At 34.4% G+C, this 19393-nt stretch overlaps 1 protein-coding gene, 1 non-coding gene and 1 pseudogene across 4 annotated transcripts; 2 read left to right on the forward strand and 1 right to left on the reverse strand.

Annotated features, from left to right (window-relative positions):
* The first annotated feature begins 375 nt into the window (after positions 1-375).
* LOC114730426 (metal tolerance protein 9) lies at positions 376-15290 on the forward strand. Of its 3 annotated transcripts, XM_028917498.1 has the most exons (7): positions 376-657; positions 1133-1245; positions 1508-1753; positions 1921-1957; positions 13095-13663; positions 13793-13942; positions 14761-15290. In XM_028917498.1, the coding sequence occupies exons 1-7, from the start codon at positions 450-452 to the stop codon at positions 15064-15066; spliced, it is 1629 nt and encodes a 542-aa protein (XP_028773331.1). In that variant the 5' UTR covers positions 376-449; the 3' UTR covers positions 15067-15290. The 3 variants fall into 3 exon arrangements, with proteins under 3 accessions (XP_028773331.1, XP_028773329.1, XP_028773330.1); XM_028917496.1 differs by lacking the exons at positions 13095-13663; positions 13793-13942; positions 14761-15290 and adding exons at positions 2335-2565; positions 3056-3485 and having other exon boundaries at positions 1921-2001; XM_028917497.1 differs by lacking the exons at positions 376-657; positions 13095-13663; positions 13793-13942; positions 14761-15290 and adding exons at positions 748-1045; positions 2335-2565; positions 3056-3485 and having other exon boundaries at positions 1921-2001.
* Positions 5730-7432, forward strand: LOC114730427 (uncharacterized; annotated as a pseudogene).
* Positions 7808-7881, reverse strand: TRNAI-AAU (transfer RNA isoleucine (anticodon AAU)). The gene has a single exon. It is a non-coding gene; the product is annotated as a tRNA-Ile (tRNA).
* Positions 15291-19393: the final 4103 nt, after the last annotated feature.

The following is a 19393-nucleotide window of genomic DNA, read 5'->3' on the forward strand; positions in this document are numbered from 1 at the left end:
TAATATTTATTATTTTTCTTCCAGTTAGTCTAATTTACAAATAACTTATAAATTAATATATAATATATTATTATATAATGGTAGTATGTTATATATTTATTATACTTAATTAATTTATTTAATTCTATCAATTTGCTCAAATTAATTAATTAATTTTTATATTAAGGTAATTTTTATATTAAGAAAAAGAATAAATGTTGTGTTTTTATGCCTATGAATATTGCATTAAAATAAGAAAAATGCTAATTGCCTTCCAAAAAAAATTAAGAATTAGTGATCACGAGATTGATTATTAATTGTTATTATTATTATTAACAGATGTAAAATTGTCCTTTATATTCCCCCCATACTTCGTCCTTGTTGTAACAACCTTCGTGTAAAGTGCTATACACGGCCATTCCCACCACCACCAACAGAAAGCGTAATGCTCTCAGAAGAATCCGGAAATCATGGCAGAGGTGGATGAGTGTCGCAGTAGCGCCATCACGGAAGCCGGCAGAAGGGAACCGCTTCTTCCGTCGTCGGACGTCAAGTCGGCGAAGCCTTCTTCTCCAATGTCCTGGAGACTCAATGTTAAGGAGTTTCGTTTGCCAAGCCATAGTGGTGACCATCCTAATCACCGTTCTTTCGGCTTTAAAGGCCTTCTTCGCAGACCCCGTAATTTTCTTTCACTTCTTTTCGCTGTCGTTAGACTTGAAGGGATCTGTTATTTTTTAAATATGAAAAGCCTCTGTTATTATTATAGAAACAGTGGGTATCTAGTCTGGTGTATTTATAAATTTGAGAATCGTGTTGGTTGCAGTTTTGATTCTTTTGAAGTAGTCGTGTTTATAAACTAGGTGATTCCATGTGAGGAAAAGAATATGTTGCATGCGTAAGAAAGACCGAATTCCATCTGAAGCTAACTGTTCATAAATATCTTGCCTACTTTTCTACTTGGTTTAATTTGAAATTATGTTCACGAATCGTTTGCTATATTTCCTGTGCCTGTCCTACAGAATATGTGGGTTAGACTCAAGTCTTTGGTGTTATGTCTTGGCATATGGTACTTTTCCTTGTGACTATCGTCTCCATTCGCTAGACTCTATGCTCACAATTCATATATTATTGTTACAACACTTTTTAATTGTAGGAAAGCAACGCAAGGTGGCAGAATATTACAAGAACCAAGAAAGGCTCCTTGAAGGATTCAATGAGATGGATACAATGAATGAAACGGGTTTCTTTCCCGGAAGTCTCACTGAGGTTAATTATCCTTTCACCCACCCTGACTTAAAATTTGGCAGATTTTCTGTATAAATAACACGAATGAAAGGAGTTTATCAAAAAAGAAAAAAACACGAATGAAAGGAACATAGAACCAGAATACTATGTACCCGTTGAATACAGCCACAGACTCCCAGTGAAATTTGTTGTCAAACGGTCATAGATTATCTGAACATCTGTTGATGTATAATTCTTCGTAATCTTCAAACTAAAGCTTTGGTTTTCCTGCTATGTCTTTCAGGATGAAATGAAGCAACTAGCAAAGAGGGAGAGAGTGGCAGTTCATGTGTCAAATTTTGCTAACTTGGTGTTATTTTCAGCAAAGGTTTATGCTTCAGTTATGAGCCAATCGTTAGCAGTCATTGCCTCAACACTAGACTCCCTCCTGGATCTCTTATCTGGGTTGATATTGTGGTTCACTTCCCATGCCATGAAAAACCCAAACCAATATCATTACCCAATTGGCAAGAAACGGATGCAACCAGTGGTAAGAAGTGAGTCTATAAGCTGATTCAGTCCAGCAGAGTTACTTTGTTCATGTAGCCAGGAGTAGAGTAGTTTCACAATGCTATTAGAGGGGGAATGAAAATTATATGCTATTAGAGCCATATAAGGCCTATGGCAGATTCATACTGATCATGTTTTCTGATGCAGGGTATCATTGTTTTTGCATCTGTGATGGCAACCCTGGGACTGCAGATTTTGCTTGAGTCTGCCAGGAGACTTATTGCAGGGGTATTTGAGTTCAACTTTTGCGTCACTTTAAATTAGATGAAACCATTTTATGGCTGGAACAGTTATGCTTGTTATACCCTTTAGATCCATAACCTTGTCATATCTGGTCTCAAACATGGGTGTTATAAGCCCACTCTTCCATGCAACGACATATCTTCATGAAGAACGTCATTTTCTTTATATTGATGGTTTGTCAAATAGATACCAAACAGTTGGATCAACTCTTGCACATTAATGTTCCTCAAAAGCATAGCAGCACAGAGGTCTCTGTTATTGATTTCGTGTAAACATTATCAATACTATTTAATTTCTTTAATGATTCTTTTCTTACAGCACCAGTCAGACATGAATACCAGAGAGCTGCATTGGATGATTGGGATTATGGCTACTGTGACCTTAGTGAAGTTCATTCTTATGGTCTACTGTAGAAGATTCAAAAACGAAATAGTCAGAGCCTATGCACAAGATCATTTCTTTGATGTTGTCACCAATTCAGTTGGCTTAGCTGCTGCTGTGCTTGCTGTCAAGTTCCGCTGGTGGATTGATCCAACAGGAGCTATCATTGTGAGTTTAGAAATTACTAGCACTTTGCTTTCTTTTCTTTCCAAAGGGCAAAGACTCTATTTTTCCTTATCTGATACACATATTGATCAGCTCATGATTATGCACCGTCCATATTGTCTTCAATCATCTACCCTGTATGATCTTGAAGCGAAGTTATCATCTATGAAGCACGAAATCATAAAAATAGGAGCCATATATCATATCTGATGCATGTTTGACAATTTCATCAAACAATGATCATAACACTTCAGATTTAATTAACCTTAAGTCAGCGTTCATATTTGTTTTGTGCATGTCCTGTTGCCTATGAAGCCCCAATACATTAAAATGAGACGAGAGCCATATGATATCAGATGCTTAACACTTCAAATGGAACCCAAAAGTTAAGTGTCCACGCAGTGTTATCTTGATTGCATGTTTCTTAGGTTGCTCTTGCAAGGCCAGTTTTTGACTGATGAACTAATGAAATTCACTGAAAATCTAATGGCAGATAGCATTATATACTATAAACACGTGGGCGAAGACTGTGATTGAGAATGTGTGGTCATTGATCGGAAGAACAGCGCCGCCGGATTATCTGACAAAACTGACCTATCTGATATGGAATCACCATGAGCAAATTAAGCACATAGACACAGTTAGAGCATACACTTTTGGTGCTCATTACTTTGTGGAAGTTGATATCGTCTTGCCAGAAGACATGCTTCTGAACGAAGCACACAATATTGGGGAGACACTTCAGGTGAAGCTTGAACAGCTTCCAGAAGTTGAGAGGGCTTTTGTGCACATAGATTTTGAATTCACTCACAGGCCCGAGCACAAGACCATGGTATGATGATGATGATTCTGCAGGAGATCTCTGCCTGGCTTTTGCTGCACTAGGGACTTCAATCTACTTCTTTTGTTTTTGTTTTTTTTTTTGTTTTTAAAAGCAAATGACTTTGAAGCTATGTTGCGAGTTCCCCTGTTGGCCATATTTTGGAGGGTTATGATGCAAGTAATTTCTTTGTCAAATCAAAGGATATGGGATTTAGGAGTGAAGACGATAACTAGAACGAACATTAAATTAAATCAGTATGACTGGTTGAAACTACTTCATTGAAGCACTACAGAAAAATTAGAGTATCAATGATAATATATAACTGAGTTTTCTTTAAGGAACGCGGCTTATATTAATGGGATAAATTAATGAACATATCAGAGTTATAAGGCCGAATCTAATTTTGCTTTGTTTACTTTCTCATCAGGAACAATAATTTCTATTATGACTAAATCTTCATTAATAAATTTTTATCGGGAACACTAATTAAAGAATTTCGATTATTTAATATTTTTAAAATAAAAATTTCAAATTTGCATTTCAACAAGTATTCTGGAATGAACACTCTATAATACCAGTGCAAGTTATGTATATCTTTGTACATTGATTTTAGGATCTGCCCTTTCAAATTCATTTACCATTTATCCTCATTCCCTATTTTAGGATCAATTTTTGTGCATTGGTTTTTCAAAGCATCTTTTCTATTTCCGTATTCGTTGTTTTTATTTCGTTTCTGAGACAAATAATAGGATAGAATACACTAATAGAAGAACTTTTCAAGAAATTAATTATTTTTACCAGGATAATTAATTTTTAAAATAGGATTTTATAATACGAGAAACAGGGGTTGCGGTTTGTCTTTAATTGGGCTTCAAAAGCCCGAGGGGATTTGCTAGAGGCAGACCGAACAAGTCTCTTTTGGGCCAAAAATCGGCAAAAGTCTTTATTACTCACAAAAAAAGAGTACTTAAGCTTTAAGAAAGTATTTATACAAACCAACCGAGTTGAGTCTAGTTAAAGATACTAATCCGTCATAAAATAACAAATCAAGATTTAAATCTCCACTAGGAGAAGTGTCAACTTTTAGTGCCTAACAGTGTCTCGAACAGGATTGTCTCTAATAGAAAGATATCCACGCTTTAGCAAAAAAAAAAAAAGTATTTATATAACTGCCAAAAATCCTATAAACAAAGTCTTAAAAATGGACTTAGGTGCCTTAAATCATGAGCCGTGAGATTTCTCTCAGGTTTCATTGATTGTTAGGAAAACGAATAGAGTCTTTAAAGAACTTCTAAATTATCTTCTCAACTGTCCCTAAAGTTTTACTTAAATATAAAGTTGTGTGTTCAACTCTTTCCTTGGAAGGATGAAGGAAGATGCTGAAGGGAAGGGAATAAAGAAAAGGAATGTGCTGTGGTGGGCACACAGAGTGGAAAGAATATCCAGATGAGAATCCTTGGACCCTCTCAAATCCGAGTCGGTTTGTATTATCATTGTCACTTCCTTCAGCTCTTATCCAAGGCACAAACCTCACGTCCAATCCAATAATGCACCAATCTTTTTATTATTTTTATTTTTTTTTGGCCATTCACCATCACAACCCCACTATTCATTTCCCCATCTCTTCTTTGATAGCTATTTTACATTATTGCATTCTATGTCCCTCCTGTTTTTCGCATTCTCATTATTTTGTTTGGTTGCTTCAACAGTTCCATCTTATCTTATCTTCTAATTATGTTGGCTTTAATGGCTAGTGATGGCTGAAGAAATGATTATACTTAAACAGGATTGGTCTCTTCAATTATGTGTTTGTCTCTTTCATGTTTTTCTTTTTCCCTTTTCCCCTTTCATAGCCTGTTACTAAAATTCAAATAATTTACGTATCAAATGCATGCCTTTTTGTACCTATTATTTTTTATCCTTAATATAAGAGCTGTTTAACTAATTTAAGTAGATCGAAAAAGTTTATTATATTAGTTATTTGCAATAAATACAAGTTAAATTTTTTTAAAAATTATTGACTCTCCTTGAATAAAAACTCTCTCAATATGTATAATTAATAGGGATATTTTAGAGAATAAATTACAAATTCAGAAGGCAAAATAGATTAGTGTTTTATATTTAAAAGTTAAGACTAGATACAATTTTCAACTAATCCTGATATTAACAACCTGAGGCAGTATTATGATGTGCTTGATATTTGAAACGTTTCGTGTCTATCCCAAAATATCTATTTTCCATCCACCATCAACTAATTTTGCTTTTTCCTTTGTGTTATACGGTGGTCATTTCCCTCCCGCCAAAGTTAGTTATACCTTTACTTACTCTGGAAAGATGAACAACATATTTTTTTGGGAATATAAATACTTTGATTTTTTTTAATTATTTCGTTTATACTATCCATTTTAATCTTGTGCGATTAACATTTTTGTGCGGATATTATAATCAATCATTTTCTGAATTTTCTGCAATCTCATTTCAAGGTTATGTGCCGGGCGTCCCAAATTTGAAAAGAACCACCTTGGTTTGTTTCCTGAGCAGGAAGAAGGCCATGGCTTTTCTTCTCCACAACCTCCCTGTTTCTCTCCTTCCCCATTCCACTAAATTCAAAGAGAAACCTCTTCACCAAACCCTTTCTCCTTCCAAACCCTCTTCTCTCTCTCCTCTTTCGTCAGTTTTGTCGTCTTCATTGACCACTCTCCAGAATCCCACTTCACAGGTTGCGCAGGTCGACACTCCTCCTCCTGCCCAAGACGAAAGTCATAAAAAACACGACTTCTTTCTCAATCTCGGCCTTGCTGTTCGTACTCTCCGTGAAGACCTGCCTTTGCTCTTCATCAAAGATCTCAATTTCGACATTTACAGGTCATTTTCTTTTCTTCTCCTTTCACTTCTTTGATACGTACCCAATTTTTACTTTATACTCTCAAGTACGGTTTTGTGTCAAGTTCTTACTTTTTAGAGGCGATTAGATGGTTTTGTTCAATTTTTTATGGATAAAAAGGACTATGATGTTGAAATAGAGTCCAATTATATATGAGAGAACAATTGATAGTGGGTCATGCCAAGATGGGGTTTTAGTTTCCGTCATGCCAAGATTGGGTTTTAGTTTCCTTCTTTATTGGTGTTTTTGAAGCTTAGCTTTTTCTCAGAAAGGTGGAATTTTGATCATTTCAGGGATGATATAACATTCATGGACCCTCTGAACACATTTACTGGAATTGAGAAGTACAAATTGATATTCTGGGCATTGCGGTTTCATGGGAAAATGTTGTTCCGTGAGATTGCTCTTGATGTTTATCGGATATGGCAACCTTCAGAGAATGAGATTCTGATAAGGTGGAACTTGAGAGGAATCCCTAGAGTTCCTTGGGAATCCAAAGGGGAATTTCAAGGAACTTCACGGTATAAACTGGACAGAAATGGAAAAATTTATGAGCACAAAGTGGACAATCTAGCCTTCAATTTCCCAAGAACTGTCAAACCAGTTTCAGTTCTTGATCTGATTATTGCCTGCCCAGCAAGTCCAAATCCTACATTCTTAGCAGCTCCTGTAGATGCCTCTCTTCTTGGATAGAGTTATACCGTGTAGTCAGAGAGACATTACATCACGAAGAGACTCTGCTACCACAAGATGGTCTAGCCACATGTTCATAGCAACTAACAATGAAGTATTGGTACTTCCAAAATGGAAGATACTATTTTTTTGGTTTTGTTTTGTGATGTTAATATCATGTAATGTGAGACTGGTGCTTGTTGAGCTGTTTCTCAGGCAATGTGTAGGATTCAAATCCTATTATGTTAGATGTAGCTAATTTGGTGAATGGCTAGCAGGTAAGGGTTTAGTTGAAGGACCGGAGTGTATATAGTTGAGCAGGGAATGCTAATGGGTTCTAGCTGTTATAGATGACGTGTATTGTTTGTGTGTATATATAGATATGCCATAACCTGCGAAGTTCATTTGAGTAACTGGAGATTAAGTATGTTGCAGAGTTCAATACTGTTGGTTTCTCATAAATATTGAATTTCTGTTGGAGTTTCTTGTTATACTGTGGGTTGTAGTCACTTCACTTCAATGCCATCTTTTCTGGGTTTTCTCTTGCACATTTGTATTTCTTTGCGTTAAAAGCCTAATTCCTGACATTTGACTTGTCTTTTATACGGCAGGATCAAGTATGGTTTAATTAATGTCTTTGACATTGATCAGAGGACAGACTGTTTTATTTGCCTTCATGGCAATACTTTATAATACTATTACCTCTCTGTTGTGTTCAATTGTAGCATGAAAGCAGATAATGGTAAATCTCTGAGTGCTTGAAAGCTTAGTTTTATAAATGATTAAACAGAACAGATTTTTCTGTCAGCCAAAAGCGGTAGAAAAGAAAGTTCCCATACAACAAAAGAAGAAAAATAAAATGAAAATGGCCCATGCAGGTCTCGAACCTGCAACCTTCGCGTTATTAGCACGACGCTCTAACCAACTGAGCTAATAGGCCATGTTGATGCACACGTTCAACCAATATAAATTAGTCCACAAAGAAAATAGAAGTTATTCAATCACATAACACTGCGGATTCCCCCCCCCCCCCCAAGAGACGAATGCCATTAGCTATGGATTGAGAAAGAAGGTAAACAAAACTATTGCAATCAGAAGAATCGTCTAGAAGGAAGGACAGAGAAACTCGACCAAAAACGTAGGCCTCATAACATCATCAACATATATAGACTGGCTAAGTATAAAGTATATGCGTATATGAGATAGTGCCTTCGGGCACCTAAACTTTTTTCTATCAAGAAAAGAGTAAAAATTTTCTGACTTCAGAATGTGTATTTGACTTAAATATATACAGGTATGATCAAAATCTGAGCAAGGATCAACTCATTGAAGAAATAAAATGGGAGAAGCCAAACATTCTGATTATAAACTAAATTGGGTTTTTCAAACTCTGCTCCTACTTTTTATGCATCTGATGATGATGCCTCTTCTAGTGCTGGGATTGCTACAGAAACAGGATGCATTCATCTCAGCTCAAGATCCTTTTAAATTTGCACTGGAAGCTCCAAGTATGGATGACTATTGTTCAGGCTTACCATAATAATTTTGTTTTGCATTTCCATCACAGAGCTGATCTTCAGTATATGATTTAGAATGGTCCTTGGACGAAGCAACATACTCCTTCATGGGATATGGATGATGAGCACAATGGCTGTCTTTGTCAAACGGGTATCATGCCTTTCACTGAAGTTTCCTGTGGGACTTGTCAGCCCAAGTTTAGTTGCCAGCATTTGTGTGTTTGTCAGCAATGCAAACCCCTATGTCAGAGTCCACTTCTTGTTGTTTAAGCTCAATGTTAGAGTCCCTGTCTGATGATGTACACTACTTTAAGGCAATTGTCCGATAAGTGATGATGACCAACTAGGGTTAATAAATCTAATAGAAGGGGCTAGTTCCTTACAACTTGGCGAATTAAAGTTTGAATTCCTATTTAGGAGAATGTTCACATTTAGTACAGGACAATGGTTCGAATAGGATTACCTCTAATAAAGGATTACATGTGCTTAAAAAGAAAAACAAGTGATGATGAAATTGGATAGGACCATCAGAAGAGGTTGTGGCTCTTCGGTTTCAAGTCAGCCTCAAGTGTCCTCAACCTTTTCTCCTACTCCCAACCACTATTCCTGTTCTGAACCACATGCTCATAGAAATCCATATAAAGCCAAATTTAATCTGTTCATGTGTTCATCTACCTTGCTAGCTAGGACCATCTTTGTACAACTCTCCTTTGGTTTTGGTTCCAAATAGTTTTCTTGCTTTCACGAGGGTCAGGCAAAATCCTCTAGTTTCAGCTTTCATCCATAATATGAAAGAAAACCAACAGTTCGGAGCCTCTCTTCTTCCTTTCCCCTCCTCTTTCCTCCTCTTCTTTTTTCAAACCGTTAGATTAATATATGTCAACGGTTTAGATTTCAATTTTTTATACACTACTTATAAAATTTTTTAAAAAATATTTAGTACATTTGAAAATTATTAGAATTAAATTTTAATATAGTTTGTAATTTATTATTTATTTATTTTTATAATTTAATATTTGAATAATAGTTTTAAAAAAATTTAAATCTAGACAGTTAAAATATTAAGCGAATGATTAAAGAAGAGGAGGAAAGAGATGGAAGGAGAAGAGGAGAGGTTCCGAACCGGAAATCCAAAGTCTATTCATGAATTCTAAGCATACTAATTAAATTTGTTGAATTTCTTTTAACGTACTCGTTCTTTTTTCATATGACCAATTACTTGTCAAGGAGTGATGTGTGTTCAAATGTAACATAAATATAGCGTTTAAGGAGTTAATCGGCTGTCCAAGGTATAATTTTTGGGGTAAAGGCTTTATTTTAATCACATACCGTTCATGAAAATTCTCTGGTACGAGTTGATATCATAGTATCTTGCTTTATTGACATTAGATAAGGACGTTGATAGCAATTAACTTAATAATTGTCACTTTAGAAAAGTATTAAACTGTATTTACTAAAGAATTGCCGTTGGTTTTGTTTATTTTTAATTTGGATGAAATCAGATATATGATGACGGCTTTGCAGTTACCTTTGTGTGTGTGTGTGTGTGTAGGATTTATAAATATACTAATTAATATTAGTTGATGGGCTCAATAACTTTATTAGGCACTTTTTATTTGAAGTTTCCACCATGGAAAAGATGATGAGGTGAGATTGAGGACATAATATCGACATAGTTAGGTTAGGTTGAGGAAATGAAGGCACTTTAGGCTGCTAATTTGAGGTTAAGTTTGAATATATTAAGGTCATATGACAACATCCTGTCCTCATTTGCACAAAGTTGATAACTTTTGTGTGTGCAAGACATGTTTCTTCCACTGCCTCCTTCCCTCTTACCTTTTCTACTTTTCTTTCCCTCCGTTGCTTCATGAATCTCAGCATATTGCGCTCATCGATTGACTCGCTCCCACATACATACACAGTAGGAGGCCCCAAAAAAAGGGAAAAGGAAGAAAGAAAATGTACATATGTATAGAAGAGTAGGTTTTTGATAAATGGATACGGAGAATCATATAGTTGCAGATGAATCCCGGATTCTACTCATTTAAATCCATCAAGTTTTTAACAATGGGAAGGGAATCAATGCAAGAAACAAACAGGGCTTGGAGGGAATAGTAGGCTTTGGGGATCAACATCACTATTTCACATTGAGTTACATTGCAAATATATGACTAAACTGGCATGGACTGTTATACTTGTAGAAAGATATAAAATTTAGAAAAAAGATGTATACAATTTGAATCAATAAAGTATTTGTCCAAACTAAAAGTTTAAATTAGTAATCATATCATAAATAGTAAAATAGCAATGTCATTGCATTCAATTTTCTTATGCTACATTGATATTGATGGGTGTAGAACAAAGTTATAAAGCCAGTCAATTTGCTCATTATAGGCCACATGCTTAAGGTATCATGAGTTAAAAGAGCAAATCTTTTTTTACTGATTGGTTAGATACGTTGAAAACTAAATCAGATTCATTAGATAGGTTAAGTGGATCTGTCTGTTTAACATGTCAAAATAAATCATCAATTATGAATTGACGCCAAATTTAGTAGTGCCATAGCCACTTTAGTAGGAGATTGAAAGTGAAAAATCAAATTTTGATGAACAATAATAGGAAATCAATGAAGAAAAGCTCAAATTAAAAGTTAAAAAATAAAATAAAGTGGAGAGGTGATTAGAGACAATAGACAATTTAGCTAGCGGGTCAAATGAGTCATACCAAAATGTTATAAGTAAGTAGTCAATTATTTATAGTAGTACATTGAAGTTAAACATGTTAAACACTACTTTTACCTTAATTAGACAACTTTAATAGAGATCAAAGTTCAATTTAAAGAAACTCCTTAATAATTGACTTGCTTTGACAGCTTTAATCCATGAAGAGTTCCAAATTCCCCAATGGTTTCATTAGCTCTAAGAAATTCCTCTATTAGACTATTAATTACTCTATATTAATTACTTAAATTGCTGTCAACTATTATGACACATCAATGCATATAGGTCCTTAATTAAAAGAGAAAGATTTAGGCAATGAACTAAGTTTAGGTTATGATTATGAAGTGGTACTCATCACTATTATTCTTAATAATTAGTGTTCAAAGGCTTTAAACATTCTTCAACACATCACATGCCGTCCTCAGTACCGTTCAACAATTTTTAATTAATGAATCCGTATGTGTATCTCACCTTTTACCTTAATTTCAGTGGTTGTCCTTCGCTGCATAAGATTCTCACACCCTATTAGCCTTTCGTCGGGCCTTTGTTAAATATTTTATATATTATTTTTATTCTTCTTCTTCCTTTTGTTTTCTCTCACTAACCATTGGTTAATAATGAGCATGGATGCTATGAAATATAAAAATTTATATTCATATTTGATCCTATTAAAAAATTTGTACTCCTCCTGTTCTTAATATAGGAACTAATTGTAGAGTTGATTTTAATCCTAAATATAAAGCTTATTTATCATATTTATCAGTTTTTCCTAAATTACTCTTACGGATACTCCTTCAACCATAATCAAGTAGAAGAGGGAGAGAGGATATTAAGGAGGATGATTATGATGTTTTTAAAAAAATCATATTTCTTATAATTAACTAATTTACCTATTTTTTAATCTAATCAAATTAATTAAATAGGTCTTATATTAAAAATCATAATATTTATTAGTATTATATAAGATTCATTTTATCGTGTGTCCCAAGAGGGACAGAACATAACATAAAAAAATAATATTATATACAGGTATTTTAATATTACAATATCTTTATATTTATATCGTTAGTCGTGTACATAACATTCTGTCTTCGTGGTAAATAAAATACATATAATTCATAGTTTTTTTTTCAAATTAATCAAATTTAACCCACACCCATATATGATCGAACTCTAGATCCCAGCCAAGTGGATCGGTTGATTACTTGAATACCTATTAATAGAATAAAAAAAGCACTTGATACTGGATGATAACATAAAAAAAAACAAAGATATTACAAAAGAAACAAATGGCTGGTCAAAAAAGATGATACACAATAAAACTGACTCAAAACCAAATTAATGACGGGTTTGGGAGAATATATCAAAATGTTACTTCCGTCAAAATCGTGATTTTGATTTAAACAAAGGAGCTTTCAAATATATTCTTCATTAATAAGGCGTCGAATAATTAATGTTTTATTAAGCATTTAAATGAGAGAAATTAAACAACTTTAAAGTGACGTCAGGATGGAAGACAATTACATCATACATGGTTTTTTTGGTTACCATCAAATTCTTTATCAGTGACTAAATTATCATTTTTCCCATTATGAAGTTGAGAGTATCTTAAAATATCCGTTTTAATTTTACAATTTACAAAATAAAATTCTCTTTACATATTTACTTGGAGCTAAAAAGCATTTTTCTAAGCTCATGTTACTAAATGAAACTGTAATTTTAAAATATGTTTTTGACATAACACAAGAATTTTTGGCCTTTTAAATAACAACACTCTTCCGAAATCTTCCTCACACGCTCATCTCAAAGAAGCCAACCATCCTTAGTTTCTCTCTCGATCACAAAAATGCCAAACTTTGAAACTCATCACTGCATCGTCTTCCTCTTTCTCCTCCTCCTTCTCCCAGCAATGGCTTCCTGTGAATGCACGTGTGATGTTGCAGAACCAGACGCGGCCACCCAAAAGGACAAACCAAGCCAAACTCTCAAATTCAAAGTCGTCTCTATCGCTTCCATCCTCGTCGCCGGTGCTCTTGGGGTGAGCCTCCCTTTACTGAGCCGGAAAGTCCCATATCTCGACCCCCAGAACGACGTGTTCTTCATGGTGAAGGCTTTCGCCGCCGGCGTGATCCTCGCAACTGGGTTCGTTCATATATTACCAGACGCCTTCGAGACTCTCACTTCGCCGTGCTTGAAGCACGGCCCGTGGTCCAAATTCCCGTTCACCGGCCTCATCGCCATGGCGGCTTCGGTGGTGACGCTAATGACAGATTCAATCGCCACAGGGTACTATAAGAAGCAACATTTCAACAGCTCAAAGCAAGTTTCTACAGATGCTGATGAATTAGAATCAGGAAATGAAAATGCTGGTCACGTTCATGTGCATACCCACGCCACACATGGCCATGCTCATGGATCATCTCACGATGTCGAACTACTAACATCATCATCAGCTGAAGTGATCCGTCACAGAATCATATCGCAGGTAGTTAAAAAATTAGTTATGATGATCAGTATATATTATATGTTTGTTAATTGGTTTATTATGTGTGATTATATATATACATATACATAATTGTATTGTTCTGATGATGTTAATTATTTGTGAGTGAAGGTGTTGGAGTTAGGAATAGTGGTTCATTCTGTGATCATTGGGATATCACTGGGAGCTGCGCAAAGCGTTCAAACTATAAAGCCTCTTCTTGTGGCACTTTCATTTCATCAGTTTTTTGAGGGCATGGGTCTTGGTGGCTGCATTTGCCAGGTATATATGTGTGCGTGTGTATATTTATATATATAATTATTAAATTTTATCTTTTTGATGGGCCAAAATATAATGAACCCATCAAATTCATATTTAATACTGCTCAAATCTTAAATATAAGAGTTGGTTTGTAGTGCAATTTGCACTACAAACCAACTCTTAGATTTAGGATTGAAGGTAATAGGAAAGTAATATGTAATTAGGAACAAAATTTGACTAAAGAAAGTTTCATTTGGATGCTTTCTCAATAGTGGAAAGGGATCTTGATGAAAAAGCTTGAGATTTTCACCTCTTTTTGAAGTTTAGAAAGAATTGCTGAAATTTTTTATTACAAAATGGTTTATTTAAAGACACCTAGGTGCAATCTATCTTCGGTAGTGCAATTTTTTTTTAGTTGTATGCAATCAATGTTCAACTATGTGTGAAACGAACATTTGCACATATATAGCTAAAGATATATATATATATATATATATATATATTTATTGTGCACAGTTGAAGATGTGTGATATAAAAATTTAGGTCTTTAGTTATCTCTAGGTAATAAACTTTACAAATGGGGGACTTTTCAGTCAAATTTTCTAAATTTTAAAGGATTTTGTAAGAATAACAAAATTTGAATGATGCTTGCACAACTAATATAGAGAGAGAGAGAGAGAGCAGTGATTAAGGAATAAGAACCTGCTTTTGAATATAAAGTGAGGAGCTTTACATTTGTTGAATAAGCATAAAGTGACTCTATATATAAATATGTGTATGTGTACATAAAGTGATTCCATGGAATGAAATGTTGTAATAACATGTTTGGGTATGTGCAGGCAAAATTCAAGTCAACATCGGCAGCAATAATGGCAATATTTTTCTCACTGACAACGCCAATGGGGATAGCGATAGGAGTGGGAATATCAGGAGTTTACAGAGGCAACACCCCAGCGGCTCTCATAGTGGAAGGAGTCTTCAACTCTGCATCTGCAGGAATTCTCATATATATGGCTTTGGTTGATCTTCTTGCTGCTGATTTCATGAACCCTAAGCTTCAATCCAACTCCAAGATTCAACTTTCTGCTCATCTCTCTCTTCTTCTCGGCATAGCTTCCATGTCTTCTCTAGCCATCTGGGCTTGAACATCACAAGTTTTTTTTTTTGTTTTTGTTTTTGTTGTTGAAGTAGTTAACATTCTGCAGAAGGCAATAACTTTCTAGCTAGCTAAGACAGTTTTGTAATTTTTTTGGGGAAGAAAGGGTTTCTAGATCATGTATATCGCATATGTCCCTGGAACTTTATGGTCATAACTTTTGAATTTTTGGAGAAAATTATTTATAAATTTTGAAAATTAAGCACATAAAAACCTGCAAATGGTGAGTGGGAAAGCGTGGAATCAACATTAGGAGGCGGTGGAAGCACCTGTGTTTGTTACTTTTCTTTTTTCTTTTTTATATATAAGAAAAGTTCAGATGAATTGGGTAGTGAGACTTAGTAGAAATAGAGCATGCTTTTAGATTATAAAAGTACTTACAGAAATACTTACAAATCGCTTATCAATAATGTCTTCACATCGATAGTAGAATTTGAATTTATAACTTTGTGGGTTATGAGCATACTGCTCTATCACTTTTTAAATATTAAATGAATTTTTACATTTTTTTTAAATTTTTGCTTCTTGGACAAAAATGGTGAGTGGGGAAGGTACCTCTGCCGTTGGGTAGGGCTCTAAAGTGTTTCAAAGATTGGAGCTTCCACTAAGGACTTTCTATGGACACCAATGTCCTCCTCTGGGATGGGCTGACCCACAATCCTGACCTGCTTCATCGACCCACATGATCTTCCTACGTGGCATGTCCACCTATTTTATGGGGTGGGGTAGGGTAGGCAAGGAGAAGGTTTTCTTATCCCATAATATAAGTGGTCTTGTTCATTCTATCATATAAGTATCCAATTTGAGCTTTATTGTATTGGTCTGTAGACTGTTATTTTGTCAAAAGCTACATAAATTAAATAAGAATTAAAAATAAAAAAGTACTCTTTCAGTTTTAGTTCTTAACATAGGATCTAATTTAAGAATAAATGTTGGTTTTGTATGCAAGACTTATAGTTTTTTTTCAAATTAATCCTATTGATATTTTCCTACAATAATCAAGTTGGAGAGGGAGGAAGCGAATTAAGGAAGGCAATTAAGAATTTGAGGGGAAAAAATCTTATTAGCTAATTTAACCAACATATTTAATCTATTCAAATTAATTAATTAGGTCTTACATTAAGGATCAGAGGAATATTAAATTTCAAAACAAAGTCAATAAAATTTAATATTTTTCTTAATTTCGATAAAACATGCTAATAGTGTCTTGTAAATAAGATTAGAAAAGCAGGTCGGAGATTTTTTTTTTTTTTAATTCAATCTGCACCCCTCCAAATTCATATTGAGTGAAGGATTTTTTTAGGGCAAATTTCACTGTAGGACCGCACAAGACAATTAATCTCAAAGAGCCCCCAAAACTTTCTGAAATCTCACTGCAGGACCAAGGGGCCAATCTGATATTAATTCCACAAACGAAATGACGCCACTACCCTTAGCATCAGGTGAACCAGTCCACATGTGAACGGACTGATTTCACGTGTGAATATATGTATTTATTCTGCAAATTGACTAGTTCCCCTTGCAAATACGCTCTCCCGCACTTTTTCCCTCACGGACGCATGCATCAGGTGAACCAGTCCACATGTGAACGAACTGATTCCACATGTGAATATATGTATTTATTCTGCAAATTGGCTAATTCCCCTTGCAAATGCGCTCTTCCGCACTTGTTCCTTCACGGACGCATGCATTAGGTGAACCAGTCCACATGTGAACGGACTGATTTCACATGTGAATATATGTATTTCATCTGCAAATTGGCTAGTTCCCCTTGCAAATGCGTCTCCCATACTTGTTCCCTCACGAACGCATGCATCAGGTGAACCAGTCCACATGTGAACGGACTGATTCCACGTGTGAACATATGTATTTATTCTGCAAATTGGCTAGTTCTCATTGCAAATGCACTCTCCCGCACTTGTTCCCTCCTACTAGGGGCAGTGGCGTCATTTCATTTGTGGAATTAATATCAGATTGGCCCCTTAGTCCTGCAGTGAGGTTTCAGAAAGTTTTGGGGCTCTTTGAGATTAGTTGTCTTCTGTGGTCCTACAGTGAAATTTTCCCATTTTTTTACTTGGCATTTGCACATGGTGTCCAAAAGGCATATCAAGCTCCAATAAATTCAAATAGAGTCGAGTGGAAACATCGGGGTACGTAGCAAGCTCTGCCAACAAATGTTTGATAAATTTGGATATTTAGGGCTTGGAATTTAAAATTTTTAATTAAATTATCACAATCTCTTATTTGACTTGAGTTGTGTGCTTTGTTGGTCGGATTTTAAATTTCATGTATTGTTGTCTCAAATTTTTAATCTTAAATTCATTTTTTTAAAAAAAGTTCAGAAATAAAAGTTTATGGATAATTTTGTTGGAGCTATTCAATTTTTCAAGTCAAATTTCAACAAAAATATCTTACATTGCACAAGAATGGGTCAACCCACTAATTCATCAAGTGGTGAAAATATTGCACAATATATATATGTGTGTCTATATATATAAAAAAAGATAACTTCAACTGGAAAGGACGTCAACCTACCACCTTATAATGCGCATTTGATTAAATTTATACAAATAATTTTTTTAATTCAAAATTCAACAAAAATAATCATGTAAGCATGTCACACAAAAAAATATAATTCTTTTTTTATAACAACAAAAAAATATAATTCTTTCTATTTACATCTATAAAAGTTTTTTTTTTTTGGTTAAGCACGTGAATCTTCATATCAAAGGCAATTATATTCGAAGCATTGTCGAGCACTAAATGTAGGTACCTCTCTCAATAAAGATTTAAACCTGGATTCATCAACAGAAGTTAAAGGAAGCAATACCATCCATTAAAATTGTGGGCTTATTTTAAACTCCACATAAATACACAAAGTCTTTCTAGTAATAAACAATAAAATTCATATTAGTTTCCATTTCCAAGTTGAAACCATAAATTTTTTTTAAAGTAACATTATTGACCATAACAAATTAAAAGCAAATGGAATATAATTTCTTTTTGAAATATCATATCATGATATGCTCCTTTCATATGTGAACGAAGATACGTATGGTTTAGCTAACTCAACTTGGAGATTAAGTGAGAAAAAGAGAAAAAGTTGAAGGTAAACTCTGTAAAGTTGTGTTTATTGGTCAGACTAATGAGAGCTTGCCACTAATAATAACAATTTGTTGGATATTCAAACAAGAGAACATTGTAATGAACTACTTTAATTGATGATACCTACACCAATTTGACCTTGGAATCTTAATCCTCACACCATATTTTAAATAAATTTCTGTTTGTATGGTGCGACCTAGATAAAATATATACATTAGTTTACTATTCTATGCCCGCACCTCATTTAAAGTTCATCATAATTTTGTTATTTTTTTTTAAAAATTGATATTTACAATCTTCCCAAATTTCACACAGAATTGCACATATTTTGCAATTGATGTTCCAACTTTTAATATTAAAAATTAGAAATAACTCATTTTAGTCATATATATATATATATATAAACGCAAAAATTTTGCACTGATTTTCTAAAATTTAACATTGATGTATGAAAATTTCATAATGTTTCCATCTTTATTATGAAAGATTAAAAAAATTGTTTTAGCCAATACATATAAATAGTCAAAGGGAATCAACCCTCATCTCCCACAATTTATTACTGAACATATAATCATTTGCAAATAATCTTCCAACAATTAAGCAAATGCATCTAATTATTAAGATCTTTTTTGTCATTTATTGAAAATTTAATGTGTTTTGATTTTAAAATGAAATTATAGAATAATAATGAAATTGATGACATAAACTAGTGTCCCAAGTTGAGTGACTTTTCAGGTTGCAGAGGAGCTGGGCATAAATACATGAGAGGCCTCCCTTGTTCTTGTCCTTCTTTGGTGCAGGATTATATTCCACAACTGGTGAAAAAGGGTCCACTGGTCCCATTTCAAAATCCTTCTGTGGGTCAAAGCATCAAAAGAACTATTCACAATTCAAGGGTTGTCATCATCCCCCCGACCTTAAAAAACACATAAAGACCTCTCGTGATCTTCTTTATTTTATGTTATCCAGGCCCTTTATAGCCACACGCCTCCACCTTTTCATCCCAGCAATTGACAGTCTAGACCAGGAGACTTCAAGTGCAGAAGAATAAGTATATGCTGTCTCTGGAAAACTTAAGTTGTTGCCATTCGTTTTCTGATCATTATGCAATTCTTAAACAGTGTACAACTCAGAATTCTCCTGGTGGATTGTGCGTCAATGGAAATAAAAATGTCTACTACCAGAGAAAAAGAAGGTAGGAACAGAGAGGC

Source organism: Neltuma alba, unplaced genomic scaffold, assembly GCF_004799145.2.
Source record: "Neltuma alba isolate B1F8T4 unplaced genomic scaffold, ASM479914v2 tig00012732_pilon, whole genome shotgun sequence".
In the NCBI taxonomy this organism is placed as follows: domain Eukaryota; kingdom Viridiplantae; phylum Streptophyta; class Magnoliopsida; order Fabales; family Fabaceae; genus Neltuma; species Neltuma alba.

What these genes read in the sequence shown, in the direction of transcription:
- LOC114730426 (XM_028917498.1), top strand. Translation starts at nt 450, where the DNA reads ATGGCAGAGGTGGATGAGTGTCGCAGTAGCGCCATCACGGAAGCCGGC. An exon ending in AGGCCTTCTTCGCAGACCCC is followed by an intron (nt 658 to 1,132) that starts GTAATTTTCTTT and finishes TTTTAATTGTAG; the next exon opens with GAAAGCAACGCAAGGTGGCA. An exon ending in TTCCCGGAAGTCTCACTGAG is followed by an intron (nt 1,246 to 1,507) that starts GTTAATTATCCT and finishes TATGTCTTTCAG; the next exon opens with GATGAAATGAAGCAACTAGC.